At 42.5% G+C, this 27,329-nt stretch overlaps 1 protein-coding gene across 2 annotated transcripts in view; it reads left to right on the forward strand.

The window, feature by feature from the left end:
* The first annotated feature begins 342 nt into the window (after positions 1-342).
* Positions 343-27,329, forward strand: part of NDST2 (N-deacetylase and N-sulfotransferase 2) — a 70,206-nt gene continuing 43,219 nt past the window's right edge. For both annotated transcript variants that reach the window (XM_018569946.1, XM_018569948.1), the window contains exon 1: positions 343-1,705. In XM_018569946.1, coding sequence (XP_018425448.1) covers positions 713-1,705 — 993 coding nt within the window. In that variant the 5' untranslated portion in view covers positions 343-712. The remainder of the gene's footprint in view (positions 1,706-27,329) is intronic.

Consider the following 27,329-nt stretch of genomic DNA (forward strand, 5'->3'; position numbering starts at 1 on the left):
CTCCTGTCCCCTAAAAAAACTTTTTTTTTTTTTTTTTTTTTTTGTGCTTTTTTTTTTTAATGCATGTGTATCGATCTTACTGAGAAAAACGACATGTTTTAGTGTTTAAAGGTCATTCATACAAGGTGAAAGGACCTTGTTCCTTTGTTGCATTTACTCAGGTATAGGCAAATATTGATAATTTTACTGCTACTCTACAAGGGTAATGGAACAGTTCCTGTGAACTTCTGCTGTCTGTCCATTCACATATTATAGAGTAATGTAACAGTTGATGAAGTGTTCTTATGCTCTTGTTAAGCAGTCTTTTTTTGACAATGTTTTATTTTGTCCAATTCTAGGATACAGCCTAACGGTGAAGATTAAACGTCTGGATTAGACTTGGGGAGGGAGTTATTCTTCAGAAGCAGCTCCTTGGCAGCACAAGAGGAAAAGAGATGTGAGAAGCGATTGGGATGTAATTCTGCGGTGGAGATCTGTTAAGGAGCCCGGATCGGAGAGGAGAGAAGCAATGGGAATTGGAGGCCATGGTAACCTGACATAAATGGCAGGCTGGAGGCGATTTCACCTGTTCGCGTCCTGCTTTTACTGCCTTTTACTGTGCTGTTGCTGCTGCTCTCCTGAGGGACTCCACATATTGGCATTGGGCAGCCAGAGGACAGTGCTGAAGCAATTTAGGTGAATACTGGAAGAAGGTGGGGTGTTTGGCCTCACCATGATTCATCTATGGAAACTGGTTCGGCACATGCGTCAGCTGGAACTCCACCGCTTGATCCTGCTGTTGATTGCATTCAGCTTAGCATCCATGTGCTTCTTGGCTTACTATGTCACCAACAGCCCTAAAATTAAGGAGCCTCCCCCTCTACCCTTTAGTGACTGCAGCAACCAGCAGAGGATTGTGGTTCAGCCCCAAGCTAGCTGGCGTACAGCCAAATCTATGGACACCTCCCGTACTGAACCCGTGGTGCTTGTATTTGTTGAGAGCATATACTCCCAGCTTGGGCAGGAGATTGTTGCCATCTTGGAATCTGGCAGATTTAGGTACAGGACAGAAATTGCTCCAGGTAAAGGAGATATGCCAACCTTGACCGATAAAGATCGGGGCCGCTATGCTCTCATCATTTATGAGAATATCCTGAAATATGTCAATTTAGATGCCTGGAACAGGGAGCTTCTGGACAAATATTGTGTGGAATACGGTGTTGGCATCATTGGATTCTTCAAAGCTAATGAAAACAGCTTGTTAAGTGCACAACTGAAAGGTTTCCCACTCTTCCTACATTCCAATTTGGGATTGAGGGACTACCACATTAACCCCAATGCACCACTTCTGTATGTTACCAGAGCTAATGAGGTGGAGCAAGGTCCTCTTCCTGGAGATGATTGGACAGTGTTCCAGTCTAACCATAGCACGTATGAACCTGTACTGCTGGCTAGCACCAAGTCTGCAGAATCCATTCCTCACCTTGCTACACACAAAGCACTTCATGCCACCGTGGTACAAGACTTGGGCCTTCATGATGGCATCCAACGGGTGCTTTTTGGCAACAATCTTAACTTTTGGCTACACAAACTTATTTTTGTTGATGCTATTGCTTACTTAACTGGCAAGCGTCTCTGCCTCACTCTTGACCGATATGTTTTAGTGGACATTGATGATATATTTGTTGGTAAAGAAGGAACACGAATGAAGGTTTCTGATGTGGAGGTAAGTCATTTCCCTCTAACCCTTTTGTTGATGAAAATGTGTTTGCATACCCGCAAAGAGAACTGGTCTTTGAGAAACGCATAGCAAGCGTCCCTCTGTCCATGCCTCTGCCCTGCTCACATCTATTTTATTAGACGGTCTATTTCCACAGCCATCAGTCTAGCATGTACTACTTTTTTTCAGAATGCAAGGCTTGATATTGCAGTGCTGCATATTACACTGCGGCTCATGTCTGCCTGGTAATACATTGAGATGCCAAATGAATGGCAATACATCTAGTGCACGGCATATTTATTTGCACTGTGCGATAGAGTGCGCTAAATACACCGTAATGTCTGCTTAGCACAACGCTATAGTGTGCAGGGGCTCGAATATTATTTTAGAAGACGTTGTTTTGGTAGATAAAAAAAAAATGATAGGGTTGTGCCATGCACCCCTTAAGTTTTTTTTATTTATTTATTTTTATTTACCTATTTAGCGAGCCGATAATCTCAATTACAGAAGCCTAATTACCTACCTTCTATCATTTAAATGGTGCACATTCTGAACTCCCAACCCATGTGACTGCAATCCTATTATAATAATCTCTTTATTTGGCATTATCCAGTTGCAAGATTTCATAGGTCTTATGCTTTTGTATACTGCATTGTAAGCACCTTATGGCAGATACTGTTGTCTGTGAAATACCCTTCATTTGAGTTGTAGGGGAGTGTGTAGACTTTCAGCTATTAGCTTGTGTGTATTGTAAATAATAGTGATCTGCACCCCTCACTGAAATGTGTGTTCTGTTATTTTGAGACCCCATTTTATTTAAACTGCAATTTACATACTGTAAATTCACGCCAATCCCTATCTCCCATCCATTGCATACACATACAGACATATTAGGGCCAGAAATTCTAACTACCAAGTCGCTCTGCTTCCCATGTCTTCTGCACTTTACAGCTAGTCACTTGAAGGGCATTTGACTAATATAAAGTTATATTATAGTAATGTTTGAGGTTTTTTTTTACATTTTAAAATGGATGAAAAGCACCCAGTGCGGCCAAATAAACTCTGGAACCTAAGGGATAATCATGCAGTGTGACCTCACTGTCAGCAGTTCACATGCAGATGGCATATCCTTCTAGTAATAAAAATCATACAGTCTGTGTGTGAAAGAGGCCTAATAAGAACTTTACATCCAGCATGCACCTTATATGCGAGAGTGCCTAAAAACACTGCATTGTCCATTGCATTGTCCAATTTTTTTTTTGTTTTCTTTCTGTCTCGTACATTAAAAAAATCTGGTTGCTAAGAGCATCAGTTCTGCCTTCAGACATTTTAATTATGGCTGGATCTCAGGATTCAGGGTGCTGACAAATGCCAGCTGGCATCAAAATCTAAATGATGTTTTTATTCTCATTGGAAGCCTATTTTCCCTGGCTCCCTTACATTTATGTGTAATCGCTGCTTTGATTGGAAACTAGATTGTATTTTCTCTGACTACACGCTTCTAGTGATTACTCTAAAGTTGAAGTAATTTTTGAAGCAGCTTTTTACGAGCTTTGCTTTTCCATATCGTCATGTCCAGTATAAGGTCCCCTTTCTCTAAACATATGTCAGACCATTCGCTAGGCAGTTGCTGATGGGATACGTCACCTTAAGAAGGTATTATTGTTATCTGATCTGTGCAGATTGATAGAATACCACAGAAAAGAACTATAAAGCACTATACTTAAAGTGAACCTTTACCACTGACTAAAAATCACATCAGCATACAGCTCTGCATGCTGATATGAAATCATCTTGCATTCATTAGCTAAACAATCGCAATTTTATTTTACTTGCGATTTTTTTCCCCCCCCACTTCCTGGTCCACTTAGGCACAAATGATGTACTTGTGCTCAAGCGTTGCTTCCTGGGAAGGTTACATCAGCAGAACATTGCAGGGAATTCTCATCTGTAAACTCATGAGATCCTAAGGAAAGGCATTTTCCTCCCCTGAGATTATGTGCATGGTCACATGTCCTAGTCACATGTGCCAGAATTCCAGGAAGTAAAGTGAGATCTAGTAACCTGCCCTTACTTAAAATGACCACCGCAGGGATCCCCCCTCCCTCTGTTTCTCTTGCGCTGACTAAAGAGATGGACCGTGAGGGGGTGGGCACAGCGGACTCTGCCTCTAGAGAGGTAGAGCCAGCTGTCAATCGTGTGACTCTAAAGACAACTATGGCCAAAAAAAGGTTGAGCCATAGTTCTCTTTTAACAGTGCAGTTAATTTCAAACCATTTGGCAAACTTTAAAATCTCTTGCCAGACACGTATGCATCCACAACCTTATTTCTAAGAGCCTGGGGAGCCCTTTGGTCTTGGAATGACTACACCACACAAAGAGATCACCAGACCCCTGGATATCTAATGTTTAACTTAGACAGGCTCCAGTAAATGCTTCTAATCATTGGCACCCAATCTGGCAACACCAGATTATAATTTCATGAAGTGATGCTAAACGTGGGGTTGTATTTACTTTTTCCGTGTGATAAAACTGTATTTACGTTCATTTAGAGTTTAGAATGAATACACCATGTATCTTTCCCCCCCCCCCCCATGTTTATCACCTTTTATCTGTAGACGCTGTTTGAATCTAATGTTTGTCTTTTCAGATGTTAGCCAACACTTTCCATGTGGTGTACTTACTTTTTCACATGACTGTATACTGTTAACTCCAGGAAGAAATCAGTGTTTTTGTCTAATTACTGATTTGCTTAGTTTAAGATGGGACAAGGGAAAGTTTTATGTAACTTCAGGCTAAAATGGAAAAATTGGGTGATCGTGATGGATGGAATTCCTGATTTGGATTGCATTGACGAAAAATTATAATCCTCCTTCAGTGCAGTGATACAAATTTTGTAGAAGGGATAGTGAGCTGCAAATCACTTTAACAAATACAGTTACAATACTCATGGCGGCTTTAACGAGCATTTGCAGACTACAAATGTAACAAGTTGCATCCATCGTCTGCCTGGTTGTTTCTAAAGACCGTTCAGAGGATTGTAACTGTCACTTAGTTCCAGTGATTTACTGACCGCTATTTTGAAGAGTTCCCAGACTTGGTTCACCTTTTTATATATGAATGTGAGAAAAGCAACAGGAATTGTGCTGGGAAGACCGCAGTTTTCTAACACATTCAGCCAGCTTTTGATCTGAAATAGATCAAGGCATCCTATGGCAGTTTTCACAATTTCAGTTTTGAGCGATCGAGATACAGAGATTGGTAGGTAGTGATATAGTGGTAGAGAGAGACAGACAGATGAAGAGTTATATTTATGCCTGTTGGGCTTTCACATCTGGAGGGTTACACCACAGATGCTCTAAACCCAAGATACCTGAAGCAGTTTAGAAACATGGGGCAGCTCTACCCTCTTGTCTCCAATCCCACTGCTTGAACCTCTGTGCCTGGAAAAGCTTCTGCCAGAGTCTTCACTGAGCAATAGGTTAAAAAAAAACGGCACTCGCAAGGGGATTCGTCCACCCAGTTCTTTATTTACAAAAAAGCATAACGGTAGAAAACAAACAACTGCTTACATGTTTCAGCCCCCAAACTGGGCCTTAGACGTAGCCCAAGTCGTGGCCCTGTTACGACTAAGGCTCAGTTTGGGGGCTGAAACATGTAAGCAATTGTTTGTTTGCTGGTGGTATGCGTTTTTGCAAATTAAGTACAAGATGGGCGGATCCCATTGCGTGTGCCGGTTTTTTACCTATTGCCCAAGATAACTGAAGGGTCACATTAGACATACTCAAGGCAATCACTTTTGGGATTCACAATGCCATTTCATCCCTACTAAGAGCAGCAGGTTTTGTTTTGTTTGAACTCACGATCAGAAGTTTGCACCTAGGCAAGAGAGAAATCCTGTAGTATGCTATGCACTTTGAGGGCCAGTGCACACCTAGGCGATTTATCGCGCAAAACACAGATTTGCATTGTCAATGAAGGCTGCTCACACCTTTTGCGGTTTGTCGCGTGACTGAAATCGCCTGGCCCGCGAAAAGGTGCAGGAGCTATTGGGCAGTTGTTGCGCGGTTTCGGTCCCATAGACAGGGCTTGAAAAATTTGATGGTGTCTCACCAGTCAGTCAAAAATTTCACCAGTCAGCATGACCGGACTATAGCCTTGCAATTTATGTTAAAATTTTTACTATATAATGAAAAAAGTACCATAAAAAAAAATTTCTCTACATTTATGTTATAAAACATTTATTCTTACCCATAATCGCAAAAAACACCCATAGGCGACGATTAAAACGCTTTTACTGTTCATCAGTTTGGTGTTATCGGTGATTAAAGGAGAACTATGGGGTTAGGGCTTTTCCCTATAGTTCTCCTAAGGGTAACGGGAGGACACAAACTAGCGTCCTCCCGTCACCCTAAGCTCAGTATAACGCAAGCTACAGCTCGCGGTATAATGAGACGCCGCAGCTGAAGCGGATCCCGACAATTATGTCTGGATCCGCCCAGCTGCGTGAGTGACAGCTGGCTCTGCCTATCTAGAGGCAGAGCCAGCTGTACCCACCCCGTCCGTTCCGCCAGTCAGCGCTGGCGACTGTAAAACGCCCAGTTGTGAACCCGGCCTTAATGGCTCTAAAATTATTGCTCTCACTCCGATGTTTGCGGCGATATGTAACATGTGCGGCACAATAGGCGCAATCGTCTTCGCACATTTAAAAAAAAAAAAATGTAGGCTTTTTTTTTTTTTAATGATTCTTTAATTTTTGTATTACTTTTTTTTTTTTTACACAACTTTATTGCTATTAGATGGGGTGGCTAAGAAGCCCCCTATGGGATAGCCAATTTACATGACAGGTCCTCTTTATGGAGACATCAGGGGTCTCGAAGACCCCTAATGTCACCTAGGGACCCCCAGAGAAGCTGATGAAGTAGAGATCGGCTACATCAGCTTCTGTAGCTGGGAGAGTGACACAATGCAGGAAGTGATGTAAAATACATCACTTCCTGCATTCGAGGACTGAGAGGAGATCAAAGGGAGTTCGTATACTGAACTCCCTTTGATGTCCTGTCACAGAGCCGTGCCAGTCCCGGCCGCATCGGACGCAGCAGACTCGGGAACGGCAGTGACAGCTGCTAATACAAGCGATCGAGCGTCTCCTAGAGACGCCCAATCGCTTGAATGTAAAGCTCCCGGCAGGCCGTGTAATTACAATGGCCGGCCGGGAAGCTGCTCGTCGGGCTCCACCGTCGTCTCGTCGCGGACGAGCGGATTTTTCAATCCCTGGACATCTCTATGCATTGAAAAACGTGCGGTTTACAGTCGTGCGATCGAGAACAGCTCTGTGTCTGAATCGCCTAGGTGTGAACCTAGCCTTAGGGTTCAGAATGATGTTGGAGGCATCCTCATATTATAATCCTAATATATCAGAGTAGTAAAGGCTTTTACCGTAAATTGCCTATTTAAGGTTACATCTTTGTACATCTTTTGGTTCACAAGTGCAAAGGCCTCATTCACACGTTTTACCTCAATGCATTTTTATTAAAATGAAACGCATCAAAATGCATGTCAGCTTGTCAACGCATGTTGACGTGTTTTTTTTTTTAAATTTAAATGAAAACTCAGGCTAAAATGGAAAGGTGCAACTCGAAAGTATTTATTACATTGTCAACATATTTATAAAATGTTTGTATATGGAGATTATTTTTCAATTAAGACTAAAACAGCACATATTGCACGTGTTGCAGAAGACTCATGAAGCATACAAAATCAATCTGGCCCATGAGGTTTCTGTGTCTGAGTTTTAAAGCATGTGAATTACAGAGACTCTGCTAATGTTCTATCTTTCTGTATGGTGGGTATGACATGTAGAACACAGTGCTAACAGAACAAATTTTTTTGCTATGGTGTGTTTGCTTAGTAGGAGAAAAATGAAGTGTGTGCAGGGTGCTTGCCAATTGTTGTGAGAAGGGGCCAGCGTCTGACCTTTTGTCGTAATTGCTGAAGGATCTGCCTCTTTGTGGTCAGCTTTTAGAATAGCAGAACGATTACCACTAGATTGCCAAGTTGTATAAATCCTTATAGACTTTATTTATCAGCCAAGGGCACAGAGGTAACGTTCTCCTCTCTCTCCTGTCTGGCCACTCTATAGCAAAGGAGGTAAATGTCATTAAGAAATATTCTATAGCAGCTGAGTGCTGATAATGGTCATAAAATGGCAATAGCTGCACCTTTTAAAATTCCCCAATGAAAAATAATTTTCCATCAATAATTTTGTCTTAAATGGAAGTCTATTGGATAATTGCAGTTTTTTAAAGTGTGCGATTTGGATGTGAAGGGGAGTGCATTTTTTTTTTTTTTATTGAATACTTTAGCGGGAGCGAGCCTTTTATTGTTTGGCATTTGGAGCTGTCCTGCCAGCTAATTGATTTTCCTTCTCAGAGTTGGGAGCTGCCAGTGCTGCTGTAATACCAGTATTCATGTTTAGGGGTTTGACCTGTAGTGTAACAAATGGCCGTACTGTGAGTTCTCATTACACCGCTACAGCGTGTGTGACCTTTTCCCCATTTTATGGCACACTTGTGTCTGCCTTTTTGCTTGTCCATTACTGCAGGGTTCTCATCACTTTGCAGCAAATGAATCTGATTTCTTAATCTAGAGTATAAATAAATGATGTCATGTCACAGAATTGTAGGTCGATCTACATTTCATTTATTTATGCAGTTGTCATGTATCCCTGAGCAGTCATGAGGCAGAGCAGCTCATTATAGTTCAGAGCATGCTCTCTAAAAAGTTTCCTCGAGGTGGAAGAAATATACCAGCAAATGCCTTTTGATGCTACGGTCTTTGGACAGTCACATGCAATTTAGGGTGATGGTTCTTGCCATGGTCTTTAATATTCATAGAATTGACAGATTTAGAACTGACACTTCTCATTGTATGTTGGCTTTGACTTTGTACTATGGCAGATTTTGTTGTGGTGTTCTAATCTTTTAGGTATCCACAAGGATGTAATCTGCTACATCATATTTACTGTGTATTAAAGTGTAACTAAACCCAAGAACAGTAATGTCATTTAAAGCAGTACTCTGGGCAAAAATGTTGTTAACCCCTCCAATGGGGTATTACAAGGGTTAAGTGCTTTTGTCTAGGTGCTAAAAAAGTCACTCGCACAGCATAGATGGCTGGCTGCTACTACGGTCCCTGAAGCCTTCCACCTTCTCTGCTGCAGCGATAATCTGTCCCTAAGTGTCCTCATGTTCTATACACCGTGTACAGAAAGTGATGGCTCCAAGATTCTTACCTTTGACGGCTTCAGTGGAGGGGGAGAGAGGCTGTGTGGACTGGTCTAAGAGCAAGTCTGCTCTGAGAATTGAGTACAACTCCTTTTTTTTTTTAGCACCTAGGCAAAAACACCTAATCCTTGCCTTGTGGGGGAGCTCAACTGCAAGAGTTAGAATTGTCTGCAGGCAGCCTGTAGTGGGTTGGGTTTGCTGGGTCCCTCCTACAGCTTTGTTCTCTGTACAGACCATGTACAGCACCATGATGATGTCACTGCTACTGGTACAAGGTAATAGCTGGTTATGCACAGGCATTTGGTGCACACTATCATTTGTGGCTACTGATGATTCTATTGAGAAAAACATTTTTGTGCCTGGAATACAGTTTTAGGGCTTGTTCACACCACATGCATGCGTTAATCGTATGGTTCGGTGCGCAATGCACCCACCGTGAGTTCAGTGTGGGAGGTGTGTTGCATTGCCATTTTATTTGAAGCGCTCCCCAAACACAACTCCTTCCGCAATGCCCTCGACCACACTGGAAAGCGCAGTACCACAATAGCTTGCTAACCGGTTGAAAAAGATTGTGCATGCACGGTATTGCGGTACCGTATGTAGTGGCACGGTCAAGCGCTTTGAGGGCAGGGATGTATGTTTGGGGTGCCATTCATATGAATGGTAATGCAACGCACCTCCCGCACTGTTAACACATGGTAGGTGCATGGCACGGTAGAGTGTGTTAATCACATGGAGCTGTGCATTTAACGCATGCATGGTGTGTGAACAAGCCGTTAATGAAACAGACCAGGAAGATTTTTTGTGGCTGTAGGAAAGCCTCCCTAAGCCCTCATTCACACTGGAATAGGCCGGCATGTACAGCTCCGTGCTGCGTGCAGGGACCGTACCGAGCAGCTCCCAGGAAGGACAGGTGCTGCGTGTGATGCTCACCCGCCCTGTGCGGGTGAGCGTACTCATACGCTGACGGGATGGATCCTGTCTGCGTCCGAGCCAGGAAACACGCACCCCTAAGGACCTGCACTTGAGGTGAGCGTAGGGGGGTGTACAGCCACGTAGTGCCATAGAGAAGGACGGGGGCTGCGTACTACTCGCACGCAGCACCTGTCCTTCCCGGGAGCTGCTCTGTACGGCCCTGCACACAGTATGGAGCTGTACGTGCGGGCCGATTCCAGTGTGAATGAGGGCTCAGGGTGACCTGTCATTTCCTCCCACCTTTCATATGGTAATATTTACATTCAGTGTAATTGCTATAATTCAGTTTTATTTCCTGACAGACTTGACAAATAGAGGAATTTGTGAGTAGTAATCAATTGGGGAAACTAGCACATGACTAAATGGATTTGATTTTGGCCTCTACTGGATTTGCACATAAGGATTTTAATTTTCCTCAGGCGTGAAGTTTTAAGGCCCTGAGACGACTGCTCCTTTCATGTTGTTTCAAGGACATGTTTTCCATTTTTTATTCCTGGTGTCACATTGCTGATAGAAAGCCGGGATCCCTCCTGTGGACACGTCCCCTGTCTGTGCTCTAGGTAGAAGCTCATAAGCGAGGTGTAGATTTTGCTATGGGGTGGAGGAGCGCAGACTTGTCGGCGGGGTGTCTGTGTGACAGCTTGTCAGCCACCTCAATGTATCTGGTGCGTCTGCCATTCCCTGTGCTCAGTGCGCCTCTCTGATGTCCACTGAGATTTTCTGTGGCTTTGCTCCTACTTGTTATCTGTTAAGGTTTCACGCGGCTAGAAAAATATGATCCTACGAAGGCTTTAGAAATCTTTTCATTTCTACCTATTTAAACAGATGACTTGTATCGATGTAATTCACTTTAATGGGGAAAGCAAACTTGTCATTTTCTATAAAATATTTAGACAATAAAGACTTCACACAGCACATTTCCCATTGTATTATCTGTTTTGCATGCGTTCTCTCTGTCTTCTCTGCCCATGTGACTCGCTGATGATCTTCATACAGGGAAGTAATAGATGTATTTGATGTAGCTAACATAACGTGGTAAACCAGAAAATGAATTCATATTTATGGGCTTGTTTTTTTTTTTTTGTTTTTTTTTACTGCGATGGCTGAGTCACTGGAACAATCCATTCGCTGCACAGGTCTATATCACTAAAACTGTCTGTCAGGGAGACCAGAGGATGAAAAACGATCGGCATCTGCAACACAAACGGCTTCACAGCAACTTGTCATAGACTGTTACAAATTCCTGTATAATGGGCTGAAGCCTTGCCGAATTGTTTCCAGCATTTAGAAGCAGTTCTTTGTGTACCGGGGGGAGGGGATGCTGAGCCTCATACTTGTAATGCTCATAGAGGAGGATTACAAGTATTAAAACCAACCTACCTTATAATACTTGCCATAGATACTGAATGCCAGTAGGGCCTTTGACTATTCTACCACTTTTTTTTTTTCTTTCCATTTGGAGCATTTATTTGTACTTACCTTCAAGTCATTTCTGAGAATGCTGGGCAGTGAGAGATTTGTTGTCCCAACTTTGAGGACCTGTACTATGACAAAAAAGTAAGCCGAGAATAAAGTACTTGACCCCAGTATTCCCTGTGGTCTCCCTGCAGCTGTTTTTTTTTTTTTGCCCCCATTGCTGGCTTACCAAACCTGTTCTGCATTGTTGTTATGTGGAGCCGGACAACTTGGTTGAGGCGCAGGGCTCTGCTTCCTCATGTCAGAGTTGCTCCTCTTGATTGGTAGTGCAATATTTGGGAAATTGTAGAGGAAACCTATCCACAGATTGGATGAAGTAATATGATGCTTGCACTGCAGGCCCTCAGGTACAACTTCTGTTCCTGCAAAGAGAATGGTATGCATTACAGTAGTGACATCTCAAAATATCCCTCTTAATCTGGTGAGACAGCAGCAAGCGGCACAGTGCCTTGGGTGATCTCGCAGTGCAGATATACCACAAGAGTGTCTGGGAACAGGAAGAGCCCTGCTATTTTTTTCATGAGGGATTCAAGACGAAAAGTAAATCTTTCAAGGTATTGCTTAGGCACAATTACTATTTCTAGATGTTCCCTATAACATAGTCTTCACATTTTAAGTTCAAGTCTGTTACATCAATTCCCTCTGGCCCTTCCCAGAGCTTCTCAAGTCTCAGCCGGGATGCATAATCCAAAGGCTTGTTCCGTTTCATCCCTGGTTTCTTTTCTCCCCGCTGGGCGCTGTTCAGCGGGGAGAAAAGAAAGTGACAGCCGGCCGAGCGCTGCAGGACGAGAGCGCTGTGAGCGGCCGGCGTCTCTCCTCCCACACCTCTTAGCCGCCTATCACAGTCCGGCAGAGCGGTGTGGGGGCGGAGACGGCGCTGTCACAGGAGGCTAGGCTTTCCTCTCTACACCGCTCGATCAGCCTCCTGTGACAGCGTGTCAGAGAGAAAAGCAAGGTACACACACTCAGCGATCAGTGATCGCTGAGTGTGTGTACATAATTGAGGATATGGTATGTTAACTATATCCTCAATTATGAATGAATGAGAGTGATCTACATCACCCCCATTCATTCATAGTTGTAGTTATAGTAAACACACAATATCCTCATGTTATCAATGAACAGGAACACTCATAGAGGATTCCTGTTCATTGATAACAGGGGACACAGAAAAAGAGATTGTGGATTGTGTCCTCAATCTCTTTTTCTATTTTAAAAGGGAAATATCAGGGGTCTGTTTAGACCCCTAATATTTCCCCAAAGCCCCTAAAAGTAAAGTAAAAAATAAAAATATTTAATGAATTAATAAAAATTAATATAAAAAATGTAAAAAGTTTATAAAAAATAAAATATTGAAAAAATAAAAAACATTTTCGGCATCGGTTTCGGCCTGACATTTTTTTTATTTCGGTTTCGTTTCGGTTTTAAAATTTCCTCTAGTGTTAACCCCTACGTGACTAGGTGGTCACAAGTGTATATTACATTATTTGGTATGGTATGTGTACCCACAGACATCCTGATTCTGCAGACTGCCAAATGTTAGGCTCTCAGAAATAGACATTTGTTGTCCTCGCAACCTAAATAGAAGTGTGTTTGTGTCGCAGCTTGACCATTTATTTGATTTGGAATTCCAGATATAGATTATAAATAGGGATGTTTAGATACCAGTTCAGATACTTGGCATGTTCATGAGAACTACCAGAGTTGCAGCAGTTGCAACTGGGACTGGGTCCTGGCGCTCCACCACTGTCCTAAAATCATTAGTATGTATTGTTTTTTTTTAAAAACTGTCACATGACCTGAAACAAAAATGTATCCGTAATTGTATCTGTGAGTACTTGGACAGCTGCCTACTAAGCCCTGGTTCACACCTAGGCGTATTGCATATGCGCGTTTGTTGCGCGTTTTTTTACCGCGATTCGTGGTAAAAAAAATCGCATGACAAACTCGCGTTTCTGATGGCTACTTGGCTGTATCCCAATGGAAACGCTCAACAAAAACGGCCCAAAGTAGTACATGTACCTTTTCAGGCGTGGGCCGTTTTGTAGCGTGTTAGGGACGGGCTGAAATACGCCAAGGTGTGAACCAGACCCATTGAATACAATGGGATTTAGATGTTTGAGCGTTTTGTAGAGCGTTCGTTGAGCGTAGAACACGCTACAAAACGTTCATGTGTGAATGAGGGCTAACGTTTGAGTTTTTCTCTAGTCTAGTCTTGGAGCTGGAAAAGTACTTGGTACAAGTACAGATATGGTACTTGGTATCTGAACATCCCTATTTATAAAGTCCTAATATGCCAATATACAACACTGATGTTTAAAAATGTACAATACAGTTTTCACGAGCAAAAACAATGACCATATCTACAGTCTTCTGTAATAGAAAATGTGATGTATGCTTGCTGGTAAAAGGACCATTTGATTATCTGGTAGCTTTTTCCAAAGTCTATGACTGCAGAAGAGTATGTATGTATTTATTCTCAGAACTATTTATTTGTATCTGGACAAATGCTTACACAAAGTATATATTTTCTTTGTTAATATGTCGCTCGTGTGTTACCCTCAGGCTCTGTATAGATGGAGTATGGTGCTTCATTGAAGTGGGCACTCCACATCTCATCCTCGTTCTCATGCTTCGTGCTCTAAATTGTCTCTCGCTAGTCACTTTTCTTCAGTGTTCGATAACACAACCTTATGGTCTTATTTGGGACTTCTAATCTGACAGATGTGCTGTCATGGCAACACCAGGCAATCTCTAAATCTTCATTGGTGCACAAAACTGGTAAAGCCCCTTAGCCTGCTTTTCCACTGCTGAATTCTGTCACCCCTGTAAAAAAAAAATCTTCCGACTTGTGGATGAGCGCCACCGAAAACACGCATTGTCTGCTTCCTTTTTTGACTACACGAGGTATTATATCAAATCACCTAGTGTCGCTAGATGGATGTGTTCTTGAGATTGCATCTTCAATCACAAGGCCCTAATGTGCCTTTGTGTGGCTGCAGAAATTAGCAGCAGTGTGCACAGTACAGATTCATAGATTGGGAGCACACCTGCTCTTTGTGCGGATGACAGGAAGATGGCTTCACCGGTTAGACAAAGACATTTAGTGCAATGATTGACAACGAAATGTGTGTGTTTTCAGCCATTAGCAAAACCTAGAATGCCAGCTACGTTATATAAAAGAGCTATTAGCAACAGTGTACTATGTGTATAGAATATTTATGGTAGAGATGGCTAATAAGCAGGATTTGATCAAGCCACGATGAAGTGTGGTAACCTAAAGCAGCCAATCAAAATTCACTGTTCAGGACTTAAGTACACTAAAATGTTGCTCTAGGGTTATTTAGAGGGGTCCCAGGAAAGCAGTTAAGTTGTACACAAGTGGTGGTTCCATGGGAATTTCTGGTTCTTTCATTTCTGACATCCTAGGGATTTCTTGTTTCCAGAATCTTTATTGGAGTAGAGCTGATTCAGAGCAGGGCATCCCCTTCTGAGACAAACACAATAACATTCAGATCTCAAGCGACATATCGGGCACCCACGTAGACATCTGCACTTATTACATGAAGAATAATGTACATTTTTGTAACCACATCTGCGTATACAAGTGTCTTGTCTGACCATTGCTGTAGCCATAACAGATCTCTCATATCTTGTGGTTCTAGATAAGAGATGGTCCAGTTCAATTAACAGCCCCACTACTTTACATATTGCTTCTGGTCTTGTTAAACGTCAACTACTTCTAAGGGCCATACATTTGCTCCTGATGAATTGGCCAAAATTTGCACAGTGGATGGCTCTTTTGCTACCACCTGACTTGACAAGCTTATACTGAAAAAATGGCAAGGAGCCGGATGAAAAATTGTTGGCTGAACAGCACCCGGATGCAGTCTCAGTTCAGGTATTCACACAGCCATGTGTGCCAGCTATCTAAATACCGTAAGTGGCAGTAGGGCTGCAACCAACTAATTGATATTGAGAATAGTTGTCAACTATTCTCATTTAGTTGGTTGGAACTCCATGCTGATAGGAGGGCACAGCAAGCAGTGGGCGGGTGCAATAGCCAGCCTGCTATTGTAATTTGGAATGGCTAATAGCAGGCTGACTATTGTACCAGCTCACTACCTGCTGTATTTATATGCAACTGTGGTCAGCAGAATCTTGCCACTGGCAGCTATCATTCCCTGGCTGAAGCTATTCAAGCGTCATATGCTTACAATACAATGTATTGAAAGAAAAACAAAAGTGTGTTTTTTTTGTTTTGGGTTTTGACCTGACAAATTCTGCTCCGGGAGGTGCGTTGCTGTGCCATGCATTGCAGTGGCAATCCAAACGCTCCTCCAACCCACAGTGTGATTGCTCGCACTGGAACGCACAATGCCGTGCGTTTCAGTGCAGTGTGATTGCAAAAAAAATGCATGTAGTTTCATTCTGAAGTAAACTTCATGTTTGTAAAACTGCATTTGTATATTTAATTTTAAATTAAGGATGGTATTCCTTCGTCCATGTTTTTGCGTGACAGGAGTTGAACAAGAGAAATCTAATCATGTAAGGCTGTCATTAGCTTCAACATGATTTTTTTTTCATCTTTGAATTAATTTTCTCCCTCTTTAGCCTGTTAAATATCCAATTGGAAGCATTTTGTTAGTGGGAGTGGTTGAGTAGCTTAGAAAAGACACTGGGCAGGGCTGACACCACTCAGTCCACATAAAGCTGTGTGTTGTCAGCCCTTAATAGGGTGTTTTTCTGTACTTGCAGGCTCTTTAAATTGATAAAATATGGGGCAATGTGCATGGATTGCAGATATTTACAGCATATATTTATTTTTTTATTTTTAATAGTGCCTTGACATATGCTTTAACCATACATAGATAGCACATGTATAACACGCATCAAACAAGTAATGATACCATATGCTAAAACTACTTCTAAAGAAAGGAATGGGAATGATCAGCATAAAGAGAGAAATAGGAGGGGAGATGATCAGATGGACATTTGTATAGGAAATGATGAATACAGATTACATTTCATATTGTGGCGTCAGTACCTGTATTGCTGCGTGTTTAACACAAACTATTCCTGACTGCCTAGACTATGAAAAATATAGTACGTATTTAAGGCTAGGTTCAGACCTGAGTAACCCTTGGGATGCGCAATCGTGTGCTAATGCACACAGTGGTTTCAATGGGGTTTCATCCGCGTGGCAATCGACCCAGATGATTGGAAATGATTCAGTTGTTGCTATGGGAGACCGTTAATAACCAGAAAAATTATGCCCCCTTCACCTTTTCAGTGCGATACATTAACATGCTTTGCTTTAAGGCAGCCCTTTCATTTTGCCAGTGCAACAGCACGGCCACAAACGCACTTGCTTTACTTGTCCCTATGCAGCACACAACAATACATGGTAATGTGTTACTTTGCAGTTTGTTGCTTCGCTGCGTTGGGCAGCCATTGAAAAATGACAACAAAACACTAAAGCATGTAACATGCTTGTAGTACTGTGTGTTACCGCAACATAAAAGTGTAAAGCTGGTCTTAATGTAGAAGGGCGCTACTTGGAGAGTAAGGCGTTCTGGCATCTTCCGCTGTCTAGTAATTACAAAGTGTACCACTGAGGTGGAAAATCTTAGTGTGTCCTCCTTTGCAGAAGACACCAAAGGTAGTTATAAAGATGTGAATGGTTGGTGTGTGTTGCAAGGTATTGTTTTTCCCAACAGATTACTTTAAAGCACTCCAGGAATGTTTTTGTTAACTCATACAGTAGGGCTACCCCTGCACTGCAAGGGTTAAGTGCTAGTTTGTGTCTAGGTTAAAAAAGAGAGCGGGGGGGGGAGAAACTCACCCAAAGCTCCGAGCTGGCTTCTGCTTAGACCAGTCCCTGCAATGTCTCTTCCCCCTCTGCCGCAATCTAAGGTCCTGTAAATCATCACATCTATACACTGTGTATAAACGTGATGAAGATTTCAATGTTCTGTGGAGACTGGCTGGAAGGAGCGCGGTGACAGCTGGCCAGCTCAGCTTCGAGTGAGTATATAATCTTTTGTTATTTTTGTCCCTAGACACAAAGGAGCACTTAACCCTTGCAGTGTGGGGGGTAGCCCCACTTTAAGGGTTAATAGGTTTTCCTGGAGATCTTCTTTAAACGCATTGGCCCTAATTTATCAAGCAGCCTTAGAATTTATTGCAAATATAAGGACTGCCTTTGCACACTGTCTTCTGCATATGCTGGTTGTATGACTGGTACAGGTTTAGTACTTTAATTCACTAACACGGAACTAGTTAAAAAAAAAAAAAAAAAAATTGTCCATGTCTGTAGCTATTCTGGTTTAATGGCTCCGTATGACAGACAGATAACAAGTGTTTTCAGAAACAAGTCAAAGTAAGCAAACCAGTGGACTGGACGAATGACATTCAATGCCCAGGGAAAGAAATGTCAGAGGTTATACTATATAGCTGCTAAGTCATTTGATATCACTGTATATATTAAAAGTCCAGTTCTCCTTTTAAATAGAGGACTTTTTGTAGAGCAGGGGCCAAATAACGTTTTAAGTGGAGAAATGTAATAATTGCTATAACTTATGACATGTTTCCAGTTCACGCCATATCATCATCACCCCGTACTTGAATTCTTATGTTGTACAACTTCAAGACATGATTTTGTTTATTGATATGTTACTTGTGAGTACAAGCCCAGCCCATATGAATCACTACATTCTTAATCACAGTCCAGGGCAGATTTCTCTTCACATCATCTGCATGGTACGTTACTAGCTTACAGCTGAATGTGGTAATGCTCCAGCTGTTTAATGCTGAGACGTGTAGGGGCCACTCCTCACGTCAATAAGAAATTACATTTTCTATGCCCACAGGTTCAGTACCAGAGATGCTTCTCTACCTTGCGGGGTATTGGCATGTCTCCCAGCTTTAAAGTTTTCTTATGAAAAACATGCCATATTTTTTTTAAAGGTGGATATTTTGTTAACTTCACCATTAGAGCCCAATAGAACTTTTAATTTAAAGCCACTAAATACATTTTAGTACATCTTTTTTTAGAAAGCAGCCACGGCCGAAGTAAAAGAGCCTACCCCCGCCGGCATACTGAAAAGAAGGACTCTTGCTCTGTTTGGAAGCAATGATCTCTCTGTAGCGGTCCAACACACCCTTGCTGAGTCAGACCTGTATCGCTGCACTGGATAGAGCTCATGCTCCCATCTGTTTTGGAGTGCTGTAGAGACTTCAGACTTCAGTCGTGTCAGACTTCTGCAGAGAGACCACTGCTTCCACACCAAGAGCAAGGGTCCTCCTGAGAAAGGCTTTTCTACTTGGGTTGTGTCTGCTTTCTACACCTTTTTGTGTTCTTGTACCTGCAATATATTTAGTTGATTTATACTGAGAGTTCAGTTGGGCTTTGCCAATACAAAATATTGCCCTCTGCAACTAACCAGCTTCCATTTAAATAAAACAATGTATGTCATTTAATGGGATGCAGCACAAATCCACTCATATTTATTGAGGCCCACTATGCGCCAGCTGCAGATTGCGGTTTCTAAAGTTGAATGCTTTAATTATGTATTAATGTGGCCAGTTCCAGTGACCTGATTTAGAACATGCGAGTGACTTTGTTGTTCTGTCACTTTGTACAAGTTTTAGAAAGGCAAGTAGCCTGTATGCGGTGGGAGGAGTGGACACAGCAAGTGCTATCTGTGCCTTGTCAAGTTATTTTCGATGCCAGTCTATCTGGAAAAGAAGCACATGAATTGCCCTGCTGCTTGTTCTCCACATGCCACATTTTGCTCTCGGCAGGGAAGGGTATTTTGCAGCCCACTTTATACACTCAAGCTTCTGGATCAATGATACCCATTGAGAAATCTTTGATTTTTCACCTCTCTGCTTCTGAAAATAATAAAATGGTGTGTTGGCTTTCTGCATGCTTATGGCAATTTCAAAGGTGCCTCTTGTCTTTGTGCACTTGAGCTTTCCTCGGCTTAAATATAAGCAGCTGAAGCAATCTTTATGGTGTAAAAGTGTAATGTTACAGCCTCTTGTGTGTGCTAATATAGTCTGATACGAAAACATAAAAGAAAAGCTTTTATTGTCAAATATATATTACATTATAGAAAACATGTCTGTTGTGTTTGTTTATTCTTATAGAACATAGGAAATTGGCTTATAACATATCGAGCCCAAAACAATTTTACATTTACAATAACCACATGCCAATTCATGCTAAAAACAGATTCCTCGTTACTGTTTAAGGGCAGGTTCACACCATTTTCCGGACCAGATCTGGTCCAGAAAATGGTGTGAACCTGTGCGCGCAGTTCCAGTGCATTGCAGAAATAGCATAGGGATACATTAGGATGCATTTTGGGTCTCGAAACAGTCTGGTCTGGAGATGATGTTGTGTGAATGGAATATTAGAGGGGATTTCCCCTCACCTTGGGAGGGTTTTTTTTTTTTACCTTCCTGTTGGGTCCCTGGGACAGGAAATGAAGGGAAATCTTCTACTATTTTTATGCCGTGTGAAGAATAAGGCAATTCTAATATTTTGTCTGTGAAAGGTTTACCCCTTGATGGCACTTCTCTCATTTGTAGCACATGAAATGAATGTTAATAATTGTAAGAAAATAGTTTAATCTGCAAGTCGCAAGAGATTGAGATCACCTGTGTAGCCTTCACCTGACCGTTCCTAAAGATATTGGGTAAGGTTCCAGATTCATGCATTTCTTTGCCCATCTCGGGCGACAGCCCAGTGTCTATGGGGCAGTGCATGATGACTTTAAACATTCTTGATGAACAAAACAATCCGAATAGAAAGCTATTCTGACTGCTACTGCTCTTCAAGTTTACAGGACAGTATACACATGACTCCCTCTATTCCGCTGAACAGGAGCACTGATGCGACTAGATTGCTGCTGTTCAGGGAAGAAACTGGCCCAGAAGACATTGTGAGATGGTTGAATCGTGCATGCATGTCTGACTGTTCACTAATGTATATGGCCAGCTTAAAACTGGTTTAAATATCTTGACAGCTGGAAGTCTGGCAGTATGCTGCCTGGTTGCATTTTCTTGCCAGCTAAAGATTGTATTTTACTTCCATAGAGATAAGAGAAGAATAAATGGATAGGATGAACATCCTATTTGTGCTCCAGGTCTACAAGATACACATTTTCAGTTTTTCTTTCCTTTCTAAAACTGGCCAAGTTGAATTCCTGACAAAACCATTAAAAAAACACATTTAAAATACTTTATATAAGCACACATTAACTAGACAAAGGTTTTTTTTTACTAACACATGCACAAGTATGAATGGGCCTTAAACTTACAGAAATTTATTCTAGAAATGTTTATGGGTCAATGGACGTCTCTCCTGATGCATAACAGGAGACTTGGAGAAAAGTCAGGAATCATCTGCATACTTGTTCCTGGTCTGTGACTTAAAGCATTGAAACCAAAAGTCACTATAAAGCAACCAGTACTTTCATAAATAGGTGTAAGTAGTGGTAACCTCCATAATGAGTAATTCCTTAAGGTCCAACTATACTCGCCTCTCTTCCAGCAATGTGACATCCCCGAGCTTCTTTGCTGGCGTCGACATCTTCTATCTATCAGGTTCAAAATCCTCAGCCATCCTAATTCGTTGGTCCGGGGGGGAATTAACTACCCCACTTGTACATGGGAGTCCATTCATTCATTCATTCATTCATGCATGCACTGGCAGGGAATACACACAAAAAAATGCAAACAGCAGGTAAGAAGCCTTTATTGCATAAGAGGCACTTTTCTGCAATTAAAAAAACCTTCCTTGTAGCTAAAATCTTACATAGTTATGTAGTTAGGTTGGGAAAAAAAAGTTCAAGTTCAGCCTCTATAACCTCCCACATCAAGATCAGCCTATATAACCTCCCACATCAAGATCAGCCTATATAACCTCCCACATCAAGTGCTGCCTCTATAACCTCCCACATCAAGTGCAGCCTTTATAACCTCCCACATCAAGTGCAGCCTCTATGACCTCCCACATCAAGTGCAGCCTCTATGACCTCCCACATCAAGTGCAGCCTCTATGACCTCCCACTAACCAGAGTGAGCAAAGCAGATCACTCTAGTCGGAGGTCCCTGGTGTGCAAACACAAGGGATAGAATCAGTGAGTGATTTAGTATTGGGTGGGCCGATCCTACAAAAAGACTAGGGCTTGTGTACCCAGTTGTTGCTGCATTTTGCGTATGATCTTGGCAGCGGTAAGATGCATGCATTTAAAAGCAAGTTACAGCAAAAAAAAAATTTGACCTGGTTTGCCTTATTTCATAAATACATGCTGCATCCAGAGATACGCAAAGCAGGTCAAATTCAGACTCTGAACACTACACCACTGAGGTAAATGGATATCTGCTGACCTACGTTTTCATGTGGGTTTCAAACACGGAAAACACCACCCCTTGTACAGAAATCCTAACAGCGTGTAATTGAAGGATGTAGATATTCATAAAAGTGCTTGGAAAGCTAACATTTTTCTCCTTGGTTTTGGTTGAGGGATGACCCCTGTCAGGTTTTATTAGTGTCTTTGTCCCTGCTGGTGAGATTCACTCCATTTCTGGAACTAGAAATGATCACAATTTTGAGTTGACACTGGAACAGGATTACGGGAAATCTTCCACTGGGGACACATTTTCAGGTGACCACTGTCAGAGGAAATCTCTCCAAAATATGGAAAGGTTTTTTTTCTCCATTTGTTTTGTTGCATCTTTTGTATCTCTGAGGCAGGAAGTGAAAGATTATGTCCTCAGTGGGGCACAGATAGTCCAAAAATTAATTTAAAAAAATTGTTTTTAGATCTACTTTTAAGGTCAATTCACTGCAGTGCATTAGCGCTATGCCGTGTGCTGACGTACATTGCATGTAACGTGTCACTAAAGTAAAAGAATACATTCATGCTGCAGTTTTCAATTCTTTGCTCCTGTTTTCTTTTAAATCTGTGTACATTTTAGTTCCAAGAAATACTTTAGAAGAGTTCCGGAGAGCTGCATTCATTTCCTTTTATGCCTGTGAGAGCAGAGTACAAGTGTATGTGATGTTGAGTGGTGTGCCTGAGTGAAAGCACACAACCTCAGCATGCCTTGAACCCTTTTCCTGCCAGAGACATTTTGCATTTTTTTTTTTTGCACCCAAAACACATTTTAGGGCTGAAGATTAGTTCATCCCCTTCATTTTTTTGTCACAATTTTTCCCAAATTGTCCGTAAGTGACTCTTTAAAGACCTTAACAGTTAATCAGTTCAGAGTTGACCATAAATAATGGCCCTAGAATTATTGCTCCCAGCACACAATGTATGCGTCTAGGTGTGGGGGGCTTTAGACATTTGTTTTGGGAAGTGCAGCCTCTATGACCTCCCACATCAAGTGCAGCCTCTATGACCTCCCACTAACCAGAGTGAGCAAAGCAGATCACTCTAGTCGGAGGTCCCTGGTGTGCAAACACAAGGGATAGAATCAGTGAGTGATTTAGTATTGGGTGGGCCGATCCTACAAAAAGACTAGGGCTTGTGTACCCAGTTGTTGCTGCATTTTGCGTATGATCTTGGCAGCGGTAAGATGCATGCATTTAAAAGCAAGTTACAGCAAAAAAAAAATTTGACCTGGTTTGCCTTATTTCATAAATACATGCTGCATCCAGAGATACGCAAAGCAGGTCAAATTCAGACTCTGAACACTACACCACTGAGGTAAATGGATATCTGCTGACCTACGTTTTCATGTGGGTTTCAAACACGGAAAACACCACCCCTTGTACAGAAATCCTAACAGCGTGTAATTGAAGGATGTAGATATTCATAAAAGTGCTTGGAAAGCTAACATTTTTCTCCTTGGTTTTGGTTGAGGGATGACCCCTGTCAGGTTTTATTAGTGTCTTTGTCCCTGCTGGTGAGATTCACTCCATTTCTGGAACTAGAAATGATCACAATTTTGAGTTGACACTGGAACAGGATTACGGGAAATCTTCCACTGGGGACACATTTTCAGGTGACCACTGTCAGAGGAAATCTCTCCAAAATATGGAAAGGTTTTTTTTCTCCATTTGTTTTGTTGCATCTTTTGTATCTCTGAGGCAGGAAGTGAAAGATTATGTCCTCAGTGGGGCACAGATAGTCCAAAAATTAATTTAAAAAAATTGTTTTTAGATCTACTTTTAAGGTCAATTCACTGCAGTGCATTAGCGCTATGCCGTGTGCTGACGTACATTGCATGTAACGTGTCACTAAAGTAAAAGAATACATTCATGCTGCAGTTTTCAATTCTTTGCTCCTGTTTTCTTTTAAATCTGTGTACATTTTAGTTCCAAGAAATACTTTAGAAGAGTTCCGGAGAGCTGCATTCATTTCCTTTTATGCCTGTGAGAGCAGAGTACAAGTGTATGTGATGTTGAGTGGTGTGCCTGAGTGAAAGCACACAACCTCAGCATGCCTTGAACCCTTTTCCTGCCAGAGACATTTTGCATTTTTTTTTTTTGCACCCAAAACACATTTTAGGGCTGAAGATTAGTTCATCCCCTTCATTTTTTTGTCACAATTTTTCCCAAATTGTCCGTAAGTGACTCTTTAAAGACCTTAACAGTTAATCAGTTCAGAGTTGACCATAAATAATGGCCCTAGAATTATTGCTCCCAGCACACAATGTATGCGTCTAGGTGTGGGGGGCTTTAGACATTTGTTTTGGGTATTTCTATTTTTCTTAATGTTTTTTTAAATTTATTTTCCTTTTTTTTTTTTTTTTTTACTACTTTGCTAGCACATGTGATATCACATTACACAGGTGACAGGTTCTGAACCTCACCGGAGAATGAGTTGTCACTTCTGGATTTATTCACCGGATAGGAGATCAGCAAATGGATGTTCGCCGGTCTCTCTTTCCTCTTACCACTGACTCCCACCATAGTAGTACCGGAACTGCAAGAGGCAGTGGAGCCTGGGATACAGTGTTTGGAGCCCATGGAAGTGATCATAAACCTTGTGCCAATGGCAGAAATGGGTTAAACCAGTAGTTCTCGCACTGCAATGGAATGCATAGCAGCGTGGGCTATATGTACATTGCTTGTGCAGCTCACTTGTGCAACTGTAGAAGTGCCGGAAGCCAGAATGTGATGTCAGTCCAGGCACATCTACAGAACATGCGAAGGAGCTTCAAGCAATGCACGCATAGAGGGAGCTCCTTCGTGGCATTACCCCTAACCCACCCCACGTCAAGTCAACACTCTGCGCCGGGCAGCATATTTTGAATGAATGCTTGGTGTAAGAACGGACAGTGCTGCGCTAGGGGGGGGGCTGAGGAGCCGCTCACCTAGAAAAGTGTAAGGCATGCGGTGACCCACTTTTGGCTTACGACCCACCAGTTGAGAACCAAAGGGTTGAACAAACCTGATCCTCACTGCTGGCCGCAGGATGTAGCAGACTTTGGCTGTGCAGTATTGGTCAGTTGTCTGATAGAATATAATCAAGCAGCTGCTCAGCAGACTGCATAGCTAAAGTCTGCACAATGCAGTGACCAGCTTCCTCCCTGGAGCATGCACCTCCTAAGGGGTGTCCAAGGGTTGTGTTTTTTGACTAAATAGCAATGCAGTGACTAAGGGCACTTTAATGCAACATGAGAGGTGTAGTTTTGAAATCTGTTCCATTTGCATCCGCACACCACAATGCATGTTTTGCTGTGCTGCAACACATGTCTATTGTCAAGGTGCCTTGGGAGGCCATTCTGCAATAAATCTAGTGTGAATGGACCTTTAAAGGAGAACTATGGGGTCAGTGTTTTTCCCCATAGTTCTCCTTGGGGTAACGGGAGGACACAAACTAGCGTCCTCCCGTCACCCTAAGCTCAGTATACCGCGAGCTACAGCTCGCGGTATACTGAGACGCCGCACCTGGAGCGGATCCCGACTTAGATGACGGGATCCGCCCAGCTGCGTGAGTGACAGCTGGCTCTGCCTATCTAGAGGCAGAGCCAGCTGTACCCTCCCCCGTCCGTTCCGCCAGTCAGCGCTGGCAGATAGGAGAGGGGAATCCAGCCCCTCCCCCTGTCACGGCAGAGAGCCGTGACAGGATCGAGAGGTGAGGGAGCCTGGTATGTTTTCCCTCACCTCCCGATCTACTGAGCCGACCTGTGACAGTCTCATTGTCACAGGTCGGCTTAGAACTATGACGTGAGTGGAAATCACTCATGTCATAGTTCTCCTTTTAAGGCTGGGTTCACACCTAGGCATATCGAATATGGGCGTTGCGCGTTTTTACTGCGATTCGCGGTAAAAAAATGCGCGAAAAACGCGCGTTTCCGAGGGCTACCTGGCTGTATCCCAATGGATACGCGCAGCAAATATGCCCCAAAGAAGCTCCTGTACCACTTTGGGCGTAGGGCGTTTTGCAGCACGTTCCTACTCGCTGTAAAACGCCCAGGTGGGAACCATGCCTATAGGCAATCATTAGTTTTCACATGTTGAGCGTTTTACAGAGCGTAGGAACGCGCTGTAAAACGCCCAGGTGTGAACCAGGCCTAAGTGATGGTTGTGAATGGGATGACGTTTTTTTTTCCTCTAGAGATTTGTGTGCGGAGAAAATTTGTGTTTTAGTAGCACAGCCACTGCTAGCAGTTCCCATTGAAAGGGTTTCGGTTGCCTTTGATTTTCTTCCCGAATATGACACACTTGTGCAGGCAATGTTTGAGACAAACTGCTTGTGATATTAGGCCAGTTGATGCAGTAGGTATTGGCACCGGGATGTTTCTCTTGGCTAGAGACGTGAAGGGAAAGAGAATTTGTGTTTCTCTCTGGTTACAGAATAGCAAACTGGATTGCTATGGTGACTTGTGGCTAAAAATGGTTTAGCTACCTCATAAGACATGACCTTAGAATAAGGATTTCCTCAGAGATGTGTTTGATGTATGAAATCCTTTAATTGGGTTTGTACCAATACGGAGACAGACTCATTCCGAAAGTATGCATGTGTTGGATAACCTTTTTATAGGCCAGCCTTTCTCCTCCGTCCTGAACATTTCCTTCTCTCAGTGCTTTCAAGTGTCCATTTGTTTAACATTTGATTAGAGGCATAACTCTTGTGTGTGTATTAAAGGGTTAGTCCACCACTCTGCACATTTTCCCAAAAAATCCTCCATGCTTTCCGTCATCCCCTGCACATTGCAAAGCACTTTCTAGATGTTAAAAAGTTGCCCCTTTCCCAGTGCATACCTGTAGGTCCTGCACAGCCTGTCTGAGAAAACCTCTAGGTGAGCGTCCTCACACCCCAACAATCCAGCCTGTTCTGCCGTTTAGCCAGGATGGGCTGCGGACATTCAAAGTGCACTGCTAGCAGGCGCTCTTGGCTCGTTTATACAGTACTGTGCCCATGCTCAGTGTGCTATCTCCCTCTGTAACAGCTATCCTGGGAACAAAGGAAAGCATGGGGGATTTATTGGAAAATGCAGGAAGGCAAACTATAACCCTTTTTTTTTATTTTCATCTTTTATTCTTAAGATCTTATAGGATGAAATTTATAAAGATGTTTTTGTTAATTCAGATTCATTTCTGTGAACGAGTGCTGGTGTACAAGGGCTTTATACTCCGTAGCTGATAAAGGACTTCCATTGAAAGCCAGTTTGATATAATTTTATTAGTTTCGGACACATTTGACATGAATTCGCATCGACTTGAAAGCAGAAACAAAAGCAAAGCAAAATATGTTTAACCCCTTCGTGACTGACGACGTACAGTGTACGTCGCCAGCATCGGGGCTGTTTAAACAGACTCCCGGCGACTTTTGCCGCCGGGACTCTGTTTAAACTTGTAGAGCCGACTGTCGGCTTTACAACAGAAGCGATCCTGGCGACTTACCTGTCGCCAGATCGCTTCT

The sequence above is a fragment of the Nanorana parkeri genome, unplaced genomic scaffold, assembly GCF_000935625.1.
Source record: "Nanorana parkeri isolate BGI_ZX_2015 unplaced genomic scaffold, ASM93562v1 scaffold1431, whole genome shotgun sequence".
Classification (NCBI taxonomy): domain Eukaryota; kingdom Metazoa; phylum Chordata; class Amphibia; order Anura; family Dicroglossidae; genus Nanorana; species Nanorana parkeri.